Raw genomic sequence first — 14,538 nt, 5'->3', positions numbered from 1 at the left:
GCGTCATCACAACTTGCCGTCTCCTCAAAATGACGCCGGAGTGAGCGAGGACGTCCCGTTTGACTATGCTTGAAACACTGTCAATTAACATTAGCCTAATTAATATTAGATCCTAACCGGTCCTGTCGACGCATCTGGGGATTAGAATAATCAGTGACATTACGCTGCATTTAACTTTTTCTTTCTTTGGCACTAAAACGACTGTAACGTTGAAAGATATCTACTTGAGTTTATTAAACGCTTGCAGGGATCACTCCCATTAAGAGAGACGCTATGCGCATTTACGCACCAGGCACAGCAGCGTAACTTTATTATTTAAAACTCCAGACATGCCGTTTCTTTACACGAAAATCGGCAACAAAATAATGCTTTGTATATTTGTTTATCCTGTTTTCAAACAAGTTGAACAGAGCTTTGGATGGAGGGAACAAGAACCCAAAGCCTGTATCAACCTTAACAACTTTAAAGCACAATCAAGTCAACATTTCAAGGTGTGTGGGTTGTGTGTGGTGGTTCTTAAGCTATTATATGCATTATAGGCTAATAACAGATCGTAATCGACATATTAACCATAACACAGAAGTCTATCTTTCAAGAAAAAGAGATATGAGCCGTTTTTAGTCAGATGATGTTTTTAATTCAACATGTTTGAAACTTAAGAATGATGATATGTACCGTAGTAGATTTGTAGGCATAACATGTGATGTCTATCTTGCATATATTTAACATTTAATTTAATACAATAATTTGGATTCAGGAGGGTGAGCGTAAGCAAACATTCTCAATGTGACAATTTCTTTTCAGTTTTGTGACTGACAGGCTATATTCTTTTTTTTAAAATTCAATTCTGACCATTGTAAGTTATTTTTCACCGTGTTGTGTACGTTTCTATAGCCTGCATAAAACAGCATGGCAAGAACGCACGGGCGAAGTATATAAGATGCGTTTTTTGTAGTCCATCTTCAGAACATTGTAGTTTCACTACGTTAGACCTACGTCAATAACATCCGCCATCGCATAATTACGTAGCCCAATGTAAGTGGGGTCGGATTCTCTCTGCACCGCGATTGTCTTGCATCCCAACACCTCTTCTCATTTCTCAGTTTGTACATCCTCGATTCCTTTCCTCGCCTCCTCTCCTCGTCTCTTAATCCCTCCTACCTGAGATGTGAGCGGAGGAGGCGAGGAGAGACACGAGGAAAGAGGGGTCGAGGCAACAGGCATTTAAGAAAATGAGACATCCTTGCGTCAGTGCCGTCATGTCATCATCTGTCCATTGTTTTGTTACAACCTGCTGCTGTAATTTATGATCTCTGACAGATGAGCATAAGTGTTCATGACAATGTATAGATATACTTTTAATTCAAATCACAACGTGGCATAATATGACAAGAATGTAGGATGTCATACATTGTTATATTTTATTGAACATGCGCGCGCGCGCGCGCGCACACACACACACACACACACACACACACACACACATTTATATATCCTTGACGCACGACAAATGGTTTATATATTACAGCTGTGTGTCACGCCTCTTTTATACGTCACGGGTGCCGAAAAGATCCATCCTGTGCACCTCATTCAATGGGTGCATCCCAACTCTCTTAAATTGCATCCACGTTTCCCTCACTTGCGTTTTTCCTTTTCCAAGGAAACCAAGCGAGGAGAGAGGAAACGAGGAAATTTGTTTTGAGAGACATGACACGTCCTCGCCTTTGAAGCGTCATGTGAAGCGACGTCCGTTTCTGATGACGGTGACAGCTGATCACAGCTGGATCAGCTGTCAGTCGGCTTTAACAGCTGTAGAAACGTCTGATGGAGTTTGTGTCTGCACACATGTGCACTGTGCTAACACTAATAAAGGTGCACAGTTATCATCGCTAAAGTAGCTGTTTTCTCTCTGCAGCCTGTTACCTGTTTAACAAACACGTAAATAACAACCTGCATTTTGTATTTACACTTTGTACTGTGTCCTGCTTAGAGGCACAGGAACCATTTCTACTCACAGAATGCGTTTATACTACTATTTATTGATTATTTGCATCTGTATTTTTTGATAATCCTGATAATGAATTAATTATTCGATATCCCAGAATATGACTAGGGTGTCTTTTGAACACTGGAAAATATGTATTTGGCTAAATGTTTCAGGGAAAATGGAAATTATGAAACTCATATCAAACCCGACGCTCAGGAATTTTCAGCCTCACATGTGACTGAATGTAAATGATAAATGATGTAAAATATACATGTGTTTAACTGTTATTATGGACAAAATTAAAGTCAGGAAAAGTCTGTCAGCAAGAAACAGTTTAATGGGGGAAATAACAGATCATGAAAAGAAACATCTTTCTAATAAATGAAGAAAGTTGTTTATGGTTCTTTTGTATAAAGAGAACGTTATACATCCATGCTCGGAGCAGAAGCGAGAGATTTGGGACGCTCGTCAAAATGGCGCATCAGGAACAATTTCCGGTTCAGGCGAGGAGCGAGGAGCGAGGAAAGATCAAATAAAAGACTTGAGATGTACCCTGTGAATCCATGCCCTACACTTTTCAAAGGAACGTCATCAGTAATGGCTCTTCTTTACATTTTATGGCATAAGGCAAACAATGAAAAAGTACCTTACCGCCACCACCTGGTATGGAGTGTGGATCAGTATTTTAAATCTAATAATGATAATAACAATAACAATAATGGAATAATACTGTATCCTCTCAGTCGAATTATTCATTTGAGATACCAAAATACTGAATTAAAAATGAATGACTCTTGTCTCCTGAGCTTCTCCACAAACTGAATAAATCAATAAATTCAATCATTAATCATTCATTTTCTAAGGCTAAGGCTGTTCACCGTCCTCACATTAAGTCTGCAGGCCGCCAGGCCGCGAGGGTACGCTTGAGTGTTTCCATGTAGTTAAATAAAAATTCCTGACCCTGTTACTCATTTCATTTCATTTTTTCTGAATCGTTCTTCATGGTTCTGATATGTGCAGGTCTGCTGCTTTACTCTCAACAGATCTAGTCAGAGTACTCAGTGAATTTTCCCTTTACATGAACTGCTAAACACTGCTGATATTATTTTCATATTAAATCCTCAACTAAGGACCTTCAAATTGTAGATGGACAATTAATAATTAGTATTATTATTTTCTTTTACATCGTCACTTTATAGCCTATTGCGGCAGGATTATGGGCAAATTTCTGCATGATGTCTGGTGAAGTTTGCACCCCAAGCGGACTCTCTTGAAGTCTGCAGATAATCCGTTTGAGGCCCCTTATGGACTTGATTAATGGTGGCTTTCAATGGTGGGACAGACCTCTACACCTGCAGAATTCCCGGGAATGCGCATCTGCAAGTGTGGACATTTGGATTCAGCCTAGACTCAGAATCAGGTCAGACAGTGACCTGATTCTCCTTGATCTCCAGTCTCTCCTTGATCATAAAACTCACATCTTCCTCTTCATAAACATTGTTCTGTTCAGTCCTGCATGGCCAAATCTGATTTCCCTCATGCTGCACCTTCTGCTCATTGGACTGTTGACAACTACAGTATGTTTGAAATTAAAAAAGTCCTGAGACCTTTGTTGGAGCTCCTGAGAATGATCCACTGCCTTTATTGGAATAATAGTAAAAGTTTTTTTTAATTTAGTTGGACAGGTCTGAGTGTGCTCCATCAGTAAGTCTCATCATATTGCTCTTGGTGCTTGTGGTTGCGATGAGATGGTCAGATAAGCCAAAGGTTAACTTCATCCACAGACAACATGGGCCATTGTCTCTTATGTCAACCCCATAGCACCCTGGCATTCCTGGCATTTGTCCTTGCTGACCTATGTGGCAGCCAGTTCTGTACAGAATCTTAATATCTTAATAATCTTAACAATTAATAAATGACAGACAAGTTCTCCTAATGTAGAAAATAGAAATATCCTATTCACTTTATCAAGGTTTTGTCTGTACACAGGTGTACATGATTTCTGCTTGTTGAGGAACTGCATAAAATCTGTTTGCATTATTCATGGTTGTTTGTGTTCTTATAATACATCCATAATAACACTGGATGACCATCTCTCTATAATAAAACTGGCTGGCTGCTAAGGCAAGTTTGAAAATAAGTGAAACCGAAACTGAACTCACATTCAAGTGGACATTTACAGTGTCTGAACTAGCTGCCACAAGTTCACCTCCGGATGTCACTGTTGAGTGTTGACCAAACTGACCAAACTCATACATACTGTCATAAACACATGTACAAAAATAAAATATAAGACTCTCTTGCCAAATAGTTAAGTGATCTGCTAAATATGGCATGTTTGTTATCCACCATACTAAAGATAAATCTCTATCTATTCTAATGGTTTTCCAGTAAACCTGATGCTGTCCTCCATAGTACTGTAGGCACTGCAGTACTGTGGGATTTGCATCATGGACAACAGTTACTGCAAGTATCACAAAATCCACTTAAACAAACCGTCTCTTGAAAATATTTGTGTGCATGTCAAAGTTTTTTCTTCATTGAGCATTTATGAATTTCACTCAGAAATAACCTATAAAACATTTTTGAGTAAGTTTGACCACTTAAACTCCACATTAAAATCTTACATTCAAAATGTATATAACTGAGTCTAAAGGTTTTCAATATTAATATTGTTAATAATACCATATGAAGGAAATTATATTAAAAAAATGAATGACTGAATAAACAGGCAAAAAAATGTACCCATAAAGTTGTGAGCTCAAGTTCAGTTCATTAGTAGGAAATATTAGTTTAATTATTTTCCAAATTCTGTTTTTATCTCAAAATGCCATTTCAGCAATGACTATTATATTTCATTTGATTGGCTGTTGATGTTGTGGTTCCATGATATATTTTGTGTATTTATTGATATTTATTTCATGTATTTAGTAAATATCGAATGCTTAAGCTCTCCATGGCCCAAATAGGACATTTTATCTTCCCATAACTTAAGCTCTGAATGTGGCCCATAAGTGTGAAGGCATAATAGTGGTGGAGCATCAGAGCATCCTGTGTGACCTGAGGGTGAGGTTCATCCTGGCAAGGCATGAGGTCATGAGGTCGTGGATCATGTTAGTAGGAAGAAAAGCGGAGATCTGATGTTTATTTGACTTTGGTGTGCAAAAGTATACTCTTTATTCTTATTATATATCCAACTTTATTTTGCCCCAACCCCTCCCCTCCACCCAGCCCCCACAACCAGTGACATTCCCATGTCACTAGTTACTGTCACTGTTACAATAGCCAATCAGAGCTCACCTGCAGAAAGAAGGCAACCAAACAAAGAAGAGCAGAAAAAAGGGTTACTTTCAGTTTGTTTTTTCTTGTTAAATAGTAATAAATACATTGAGATGCAGTGGTTCTTACTTTATCCTTTTCTCTTAAGCAGAAGGGTTAAAAAGTTTTTTTTTTTTTATTTCTGTTTCTATTTCTTTTTATTTCTTTATTGATCTGTGTTGGATCTTTAGCAGCAATCCGGACCAGTTGTCATGGTGATTAGCAGCACAGAGAGGAGGAGCTGTCTGGAGGAGAAACACAACAGGAGAAGGAGGAGAGGAAGAGGAGAGCAGGGAGAGGGGGAGGAGGAGGAGATCCCTATGAGCGCCAGGAAGGCATCAGTGTCCTGTCACCTTCTCTTCCCTCCACCTCCCTTCCTCTCTCTGTACTCTGTCATAACCAGGCGGAGAGCAACAGAGGGAGGACAAAAACTCAAAGAAAAAGAGAGTTAAACACAGACAGGAGAGAGAATCCATGAGTCCTGAATCACACACATGTTGGTGTTTTCTCCCTTTGAAACCAGCTTCTGTCTTCTTGATGCAGCAGTAGATGTGTGTGTGTGTGTGTGTGTGTGTGTGTGTGTGTGTGTGTGTGTGTGTGTGGTGGGGGGGTGGGGGGTAAGACTGCTCGTCTAGAGGGGCTGTAAATATGAATATATTAATGTCATAACTAACCAGCGTGAACATGAATGTGTGCTCTCCTTCCACTTACAGCCTCCGAATGGAGTAAAATGGAAAGGCATGGCTCCTCTCTCTTTCCTCTTCCTCCTCCTCTCCAGGCTCAAACAACAACCAAGTAGAACACACAACTCCTCAAACCACAGAAAAATCAAATAATATTAAACAACAATAATAATATTAATAAAAACAAACTTGTCACAATCATTCCTTTCCAATTACAGTCGCAACAAAAGACAAAAAACTAAAACAGGATAAAAGGAGAGTTTTCCCAGTATCCTCCTCCTTCCTCCTCCCCCTCTCATGCAGAACAGACTGTCTCCTTCAGCACAAAGTTCATCTCTTTGTCTCTGAACTCTGGCTGTATGTGTGTAGTTGTAGTAGTTGTAGTTAAAATTGTATGGCTTTAGGGCATGGTTCAGGTTTTATCAAGAGTTGGCTGGCCCCTCATCTGAGTCTGGCCTCCCTCTGCCCCCTGCAGCAGGGTTATTGTTGTTGGAGGCAGGGTAGTAGTCCTCAGGGGGCGGGGCTTGTGGCCCTGGGGCGGTGGGGGCCGTCCGAGTCCGGAAGGCTGACAGTCCGATTGGCAGAGCGAGGGGCAGGGAGGCAGAGCCGAACTGAGAAGCCTCCATGGAAGACACTGCCCCCAGGTGGTGCAGCCCTAGGGACACGCCCACATCCATGCTGTCACTCATCTGGGGCGAGGATCCCTGCTGGCCCCCCCCTCCACCGATGCCCGCCTGTCCACCCTGCCGCAGGCCACGCCCACCATTCCCATGGTGGGAATAAGTCGGGTGGGGGTGATGGGGCGGGTCCAGGAAGTGGCGCTGGTGTTGTTGGGAGGCAGCTGGCTTGTGGAGCAGCAACTGGGTGTATGCTGGGTCCTGACCCCCACCTCCACCATCACTGCCTGGCCACATCCTCATCTGCTGCTGGGAGGGAGCCTGGTGGGGGGAGTCCAGGACACAAACACAGAGGTGAGACACATTCCAGAGTCCAGAGGTTCTAACAGTCCTGCTCTACTGCAGAAACCTGATGTAACACAACATGCATCCACTGATCTCAATCTGCTGTGAGGATCACTTCCTCACAGCATCTCCTCACTGGAGATGATACTAAATCCAAGTTTCGGGGACTTTCAGGGGTTGGCAGCAGTGCTGTCGATTGTGATTTGTCAAGCAGATAATTTAACACTGCATCTCTATCTACTAGGACAACGAATCCCTTGAACACACAACCAAACTATGAGGAGACAGACACAGAGCTGCAGTGGAGCAAATTCAATAAATAAAAAGTTGATGAACCTGCCCAATTTCAAGTCAACATCTTGTGTTGGTTCCATTAGGGGCCTGAATTCTCCACTGGTATATAACCTTGTATCTCATATTAACATAACAGTTGTCTGTCCAATAACCACTTACTTTATTCACTTACCAAACAGACCATGAAAATGGTGATTTCTGATGACATATCCAAAAAGTCCTAAGTTTGTTAAATATAGTGGGAACCCAAAGAAAAACCTCATACCAAAGCCTCAAGCTTTTAGTTCAGGTTATGGGAAGCTCCAGGTTACTGGTTAAGTTCCTGTATTAGAAAGGGGCTGTAAGAAATGTAAATCAATGTAATCATGCAGTCATGTAGTGCTGTCTGTACCTGAGGGCTGGTCATCTCATAGTCTGAATGTGTAACAGCAGAGTTGTAGTAGCGGTTACTGTAGCGGTAGTTGCGGTTGTCATTGGAAGAACCACTGGAGCCACCTGGAAAATAAAACAGATGAACATTAAACTCTACTATTGGCTGCGTTGATATTCTTTGTGGAAACAAGTCATTCATTTAGTCTACCTGGTTTGTCTTACTTTGGAACTGCCTTGACTACAAATCATTAAATATAAGCAAATGTGGAGCCCTCTAGTTATTCTACCAGCATGGCACAGAGATGTATCTTTTATTAGGGAGGTATCGCACCTAAGTTTGGTTCACTTTGTCGGACCAAAGGAAAACAAAAGTGCTGCAATTTGTGTTCACAACGACTTATTGTATATATAGACCACGAGGTGGAATTATGGACTTACATGGACTATCAGGTAAGTCATTCATTGGACGACATGGCATTTTGCAGGTTTGTGGACAAAGTGTTTTCCAGTTAGTGACAGCAGGACCTGCAGCACTTCACTGCTGCTTCATTTATCCTCTCTACTGTCACAAAGAGCCCACCAACAAATAGTTGGATATAAACATTATTGTGTCATGAAAAGATTCAGACAGCTAGAAATAAGACAGAAACAACTCTCACATTACAATGTAATCAAATTTTTAGTACTATTTTCAATCATGGCAGCATTTTGGTGCAGATAGATAAACGTGAAGAAGCTCCTTGCAGACATAGTTAACATTCATGCAGCAACTGCGCTTCTCAGGCAGGTAGCTTAAGTGCTACATTCTTCTCCTTACTGTTTCCTTGGACATGGCTGTTACTGAGACATGAAGTGACATGTTCCCCTCTATCCTCATGTTTCATGGCACCTGTGACACTATGACTCATTTTCTTACACATCAATGAGGTAAATGAGTCATTTAAAAATCCAGGACAACTCATTCTTTTTTTGTTTTGTCCTTTCCCTGGAGCTGGAAAGTGGTGTTAGAGAAGAGGGGAAAGAGCTGGTGATGAACTGCAGGGAGAGAAGAGTCAGAAAGTGTGTGGAGTGTGTGGAGCACACTGTGTGTGTTTTACCAGAGCTAGACACAGAGCTAGTAGTGGAGGTTGAATGGGAGTGGTCCATGGCAGGAGAGGTGGATGTAGATGAACTGGTGTTGGTTCCTTCATCTGTTGTCTTCTTGAAGAAATTGTGCTGCAGGGCGTAGAATGGTGTGATACGGCTTTTAGGGTCGTAGTCCAGCATGCGCAGGATCAGGTCTGGAAGAGGACAAACAATGACATGATGATGATGATGACATTTTGTAGTAAACACAGCCATGGGTGCCTGGTTATGTTTTAAAATGGGGGAGCAAACTTGGAAAGATAAATAATTGGCAGCCTAACCTTTTGGATTAAGTCAAGAAACAGCCACCTGCACTAGTCTAGATTAGTTAGACTGAGGGTGCTAGAATGCATCAAGAACAGTATACAATTGGGTGGATCAGGACAGGAAATGATTATTAGAAGAATGGCTATTTCATATTTGAAGTTATATTTATAAAAACATTATGTAGACTAAAATGGTAGTAGTTTACCTAAAAACCTATTATTGGGAATCACGAGAAAATTTCAGAGTGTTCAGTTACTTGAGTGTCATGGTCAACATGTGAGAGTTGGCAGCCCTGTTTATAGCCACGAACATCCCATCTTCACAGCCAAATTCTGTCCGATCAGTGAGCTAATGTTAGGTGGGTGGGCTAGCAAAGTTAGCTGACAATGACTTGCAAATCTGTTTGGCATTTCGGCAACAGCACAATCCTACTTTTAGCTTGCTTAAAGTTTGGCTGCAGTCAGTGGGCCAAGAAGGTTCATTCAACAAATGCTAGCCTATCTTTTCCTATGTTCAATTTTCGGTCAATGATTGCAGTTAGCTAAATGGCATGTTTCTCCCCTTTGTAAAAAGTCAGACTCCTGTGTGGATTGACAGCCAAAGCATTCTGTGGCAAACGATCAGTGACAAGTTCAACCAACTCAAAGGGTGGTCAAAAAATTTTTGTCAGGGGCTGAAAATAGTAAAATGATCATTGATATAGGCTGCTTAAAGGACTAGTGTGTAGGATTTAGTGGCATCTAGCAGTGAGGTTGCAGACTGCAGCCAACTGAATACCACCTTTTGTACCACCTTCATGGTGAGGTGCATATTAACAATGCATCTGATCAAATTCACTTGACACTTAACAGTGTTTGTTTGGCTCTTTCCTGGGTTAAGAGGTCAGTCATTGATGGCACTTTCACCATATACTTTAAACTAGAAACTCAAACTCTGACATGTTGAGCTTCTTCGTAAGACGTGTGCTTCTGTGTAAACATTTCATACATCTTCATGCTCAGCTCTAAGAGCTAATAGTCATACTTTCTGGACAGTTATTGTCTAAATGAGATGTATCATTCAGTGTCTACCTCAGATCTTTCTACTTTTACAAGACTACCCAGTTAACAGGTGTGTAATGTTTCAATGAGACTTCTCCCGTAAGAGTGTGTGCTAATGCAGAGTAGTTTCCTGGGTGTCATTGTGGCTCAATGTTTAGCACTGTTGCCTCATAATAACAAAAGCAACAGAGGTTGGATTCTCACTGCAGCCAACTTTCCTGTTGTTGACAAAGATGTTCCTGCCAGTTACAACTGAAGCTGGTTGAGCAGGGTTTTTAGCCTCTGTGAAGCACTGACTGAACTGAAGTGAGTACACTCAAATTATCTTCAGATAATTCAGCTTTTGTCAGTTGTGCATGCAATATGACCACATGGTAGAGTAAAGTGAGCACTATTTGTATGAACCATTATAACCTACTAGTGCAGTTCCCGTTCAAAACGTATCTGTTCAGAACGGGCCGATTACTTATTATTTCTCGAGAACTGCATATATATATATATGTATCAATTGACAAACGTATTAATTAAAACGATAAGGATTTAATAAATTTAATGATTTCAATCCAGACAGAAACTTCACCAGTGGGATTTAACAGAGATTGAACCATAGAAACAGTTTAAGGTCTCCCATGGGTCGATTCTGCTGCCAATCAAATGTGCGCTCCTATTGGCTAGTTTTACTGCCTCCGCCTCTGCTTTTTCTCCTGTGTGAGCTTGTTCTTCTCTCTCGGGCAGTTTAATTGAGCGGGGCGCTTGCCTTTGTCCCGCTCAGCAAGTCCGAACCCAGAAGCCCCGCCCCACTGTGGTGTGACAGTGTTTATATCAAACAGCCCCTGCTGCAGTCAGGCACAGAGCTGAGCGGCTCGCTGTTCGTTTGTTTATTCAAAGTTTATTAATATTAAATGTGTTGCGTGTCCAAATTGCACCAAAAGAGCGTCTGTCTCCACAGTAAATCACCTGCTGAGTGTTTGATGGTTGTTTATTTGTACTTTAGAATGTAACCGCTGTGAAACAATGAAAAAATAACGTTGTATTACTGTCATTCGCAGGCTTTCTCTCTCTCAGAGAAAGCTTTCAAGCCTGTCTGTCACTTGCTCGTGCTCTCAGCTCGCTCGCACTCTCACTCTCTTTTCCTCTTGTCTTTTTTAAAATAAGTCGGGAAACCCATAACAAAGCCTAGCTTTTAACGTTATCAAACAGAGAGAGATGTCATCCCCTCTTATCTCTCATGGCAGGGTTGTACAGCTCTGATCATGACATGAAGTTGCAGAGGCCAGAAGCCCTGCCCCACTGCCGCAGAGTGTAATGGCTTGTTGATCACTTGTTTATTCCAAGTTTATTAATTTAAACGTGTCCAAAGTGCACCAAATTTGACCCTGCACTTCCTTGGGTCCCTAGCAATGTAGCCGCCAAGTGTGAAGTAGATCGAATTAACAGTACATACATACAAACATACAGACAGACAGACAGATAGACAGAGATTCCTTGCCATAGAGAGATGGTTATGAGCAGTGTGTGAAAAGGCCTCCTCTAGTGGTGATGTTCCCTTCAGGACCACCATCCTTCTGATCTCTCCAAGAACATGAACTATGCCTCCCTTCAAACCAGTCAAAGCTCAGCAAACAGATCCATCCTTCTGTTCCACAACACAAAGACTCTCCCAGATGAAAAGGACTTCATTCTTAAAGGGAAACTCCACCTATTGTAAACATCAGCATTTCCAGGTGTTGGAAAGCCTAAAAAGCCTTTTGTGTCTCCAGAGGGAGCTGTGTGAAATCTGATTAATTGAATAAGTTGATGATGTGGAGTAAGAAGAAAGTGAGGTTACCAGACCTCTGTAGCTCCTCATCTCTGCTAGAGGCTAGCAGCTCCAGGCTAAAAAAGCCACAACTAGCATAACACATCCGAATCTGTACAGTTGAGTGAATAAGAAAGACAATATCTCTGGTTCTGCTGTGCTGCACAATTTTGATCCTTTTTAAAAACAATTTATTGTGAGTCCAATAATGTTATTGGAGAGCAATGCTGAATCAGTGGAGTACTCCTAACAGTTTCAGTTGTTGCCTGGTGCGAAGTGTGTGTAGACCAGGCGAGACTGTTTGGAATGAGGAAGAAGTTACCTTTGAGTGTGCAACCAGAAGGCTTATAAACTAAATGTTTGTAATACTGCTTCTGGTTTGTTCAGCAGTGTATTTAACACTGGAGAGATTTCATGGTCAGCTGATAACTGACAGTGAAATTTCTGAAACTAATGGGAAAACTCTGCTACAAGTCTGACCATCAGTGACCATGCCCTGAATTCATTTTATGGGCCACCAGATGGCAGAGATGCATTGTTCATGTCCACTGATAGAGCTAGATGAGTTGCCCAGCACTGCACAGCCATATTAATTAACTGTTGCCATATTGTATATCGTTTTATTGCATGGTTGTAACTGGTATCGCAGGTTAGCAAAGTGTGTGTTTCTTCATTGTATCACTTGGCTTGTGTTTCAACAGGTTTAATATACATAATGTGTCATCATCGTAATGATTAAATCTTCCTAAATGATAATCTTTCTAAGCTATTTTTGGAATTTCCTCAATAGACAATCTAAGGTACAAGTTCTGGGTTGGTTTGAGGTTTTGGGTTATGCCCTAAACATGCATGACTAAAATAGACCTGTACCCAACCTTTAAGTTGAAAATGACAGGCTGTCTTGGGAGTTGGCCAATTTCTGGTTGCAGACAACCTGATCTTTTTCTTTACAACTATACCACTGACTTTTATTGCTACTACTGATGAAGGTGAAGCTGGTTAGCAAGTGATCATCATATGTAATCTAAGCAGGGTGATGTATGTTTATTTACCTCAACTGCAGAGAGAATTTATTTGAAACATGCTTGTAATAGAGGCCGGTATTAACTTCTCTCCACAGCACTAATTCCTTCAGTACAACAACAGACTCATGTCCTTTTCAACCTCTCTGTTTATCACCAATACTGTTCTCATTTGCTCATCAGGTGCTTCTCCCTACAATTTTTTTGCAATCACTGTTAAATTACCACCATGTGAGATAATATAGTACATGTAATTCCATCCCTTTTCTATTCTTTATTCATGTCAGTACATCTGGGGAATACAAATATAAACCAATAATCTTTGGTGAATCAATGCAATGTCCCTCCCTGCAGGCTGTTTGTAGATCAACACAAAGTGCTGCTTTACCTTTAAACTTCAGGTAGTCACAGGGGGCGTGTCCTGGCTCTCCTGCCCTTCGTCCCCCTGGGCCCCCAGTCTCTACACCCAAAATCTCATGAAGACGCCGTGTCGCTGGGGGCTTGTACTCCTGGAAGACACAAATGACACACATACACACACGCACACACAAATATTTAGACACATAAAAATATTAATTCTGGATCCTCCATTAACATGATGAACAAGCAGTGAAGGGCTTAGTACTCTAACACATGCACATACAGTAGGTAGGTTAGAAATGCATGTTTATCTATATTTAGATGAACACTGAGCGGGTAAAGACAGCCACTAGGGTCACAGTGGTGATGGTCATGCCTCTGATCAGACTGATGTCAACCGCTTAGCTGGTGGCGCACCTATAGCAGCCACACAATAGGACTCTAAGTGTTGGCTGTGTGCAACTGGATTTGCACATGAACCTCAACAAATGAATGACTTCACATCCCCAGGCCTCAGTAATGTTCTGGAGCACAACCAAGTTCTGGTGGTGTATCTGAGGCAACTCCTGTTGGATGTACAACATCAATTTGACAGCCTTCCTGGTGTCGTATGCCCCATAAGGCCCCTCAACTTCTACAGGAAGGGCTGACAGTCATTTTTGCCAGAGAGCCTGGTACATTCCAGGATCTCCCAGTGTGGGAGCAGACAGCATGTCCAAGGAAGGGTACTGGAGATGGGACACGTTTTACATTAAACTGGCAGCATGTTTGTTCAGTGTCCTCTCTGGTTCTCCCAGTGACACCCCACCAGTGCCTCATGGCTTAGCAGTTGAGAGGGACAAGTTGAGCAGCTTGTGCCTCCCAGTCACTGTAGCTTTCATGGTCCAAAATGGTCATGCCGTATCCACCTTAGGGGTGTTTGCAGTAGTGATCGCAGCTGGTCATGACAGCTTCAACCACTTCACAGCCAGGATTTTTTCCTTACCACACAAATTAGTAAAGCCATTCAAACTGTCACAGTAACCACCATAAAAAATAATTTAAACCTCAGATGTTATAAAATAATTATAAAGTAAAATATAAAATAACCATAATGACCTGAATATAAAGAAACCCTTTTTTTTTACCCCCCCTTTTCCAACACCTGTTTTTGGATAAATACATTTTGAATATATATATATATATATATATATATATATATATATATATATATATATATATATATATATATGTATATATATATATATATGTATATGTATATATATATATATATGTATATATATATATATATATATATATATATATATATA

The 14,538-nt window shown here is 41.1% G+C and overlaps 1 protein-coding gene across 2 annotated transcripts in view; it reads right to left on the bottom strand.

Annotated features, from left to right (window-relative positions):
• Nucleotides 1–5,384: 5,384 nt before the first annotated feature.
• Nucleotides 5,385–14,538, bottom strand: part of dyrk1b (dual-specificity tyrosine-(Y)-phosphorylation regulated kinase 1B) — a 94,210-nt gene continuing 85,056 nt past the window's right edge. For both annotated transcript variants that reach the window (XM_067602563.1, XM_067602562.1), the window contains exons 10-13: nucleotides 13,257–13,377; nucleotides 8,714–8,896; nucleotides 7,636–7,739; nucleotides 5,385–6,926 (exon numbers count right to left, since the gene is read on the bottom strand). In XM_067602563.1, coding sequence (XP_067458664.1) covers nucleotides 6,411–6,926; nucleotides 7,636–7,739; nucleotides 8,714–8,896; nucleotides 13,257–13,377 — 924 coding nt within the window. In that variant the 3' untranslated portion in view covers nucleotides 5,385–6,410. The remainder of the gene's footprint in view (nucleotides 6,927–7,635; nucleotides 7,740–8,713; nucleotides 8,897–13,256; nucleotides 13,378–14,538) is intronic.

The sequence above is a fragment of the Thunnus thynnus genome, chromosome 10 (assembly GCF_963924715.1).
Source record: "Thunnus thynnus chromosome 10, fThuThy2.1, whole genome shotgun sequence".
Classification (NCBI taxonomy): domain Eukaryota; kingdom Metazoa; phylum Chordata; class Actinopteri; order Scombriformes; family Scombridae; genus Thunnus; species Thunnus thynnus.
This window is presented reverse-complemented; position numbering and strand designations above follow the sequence as displayed.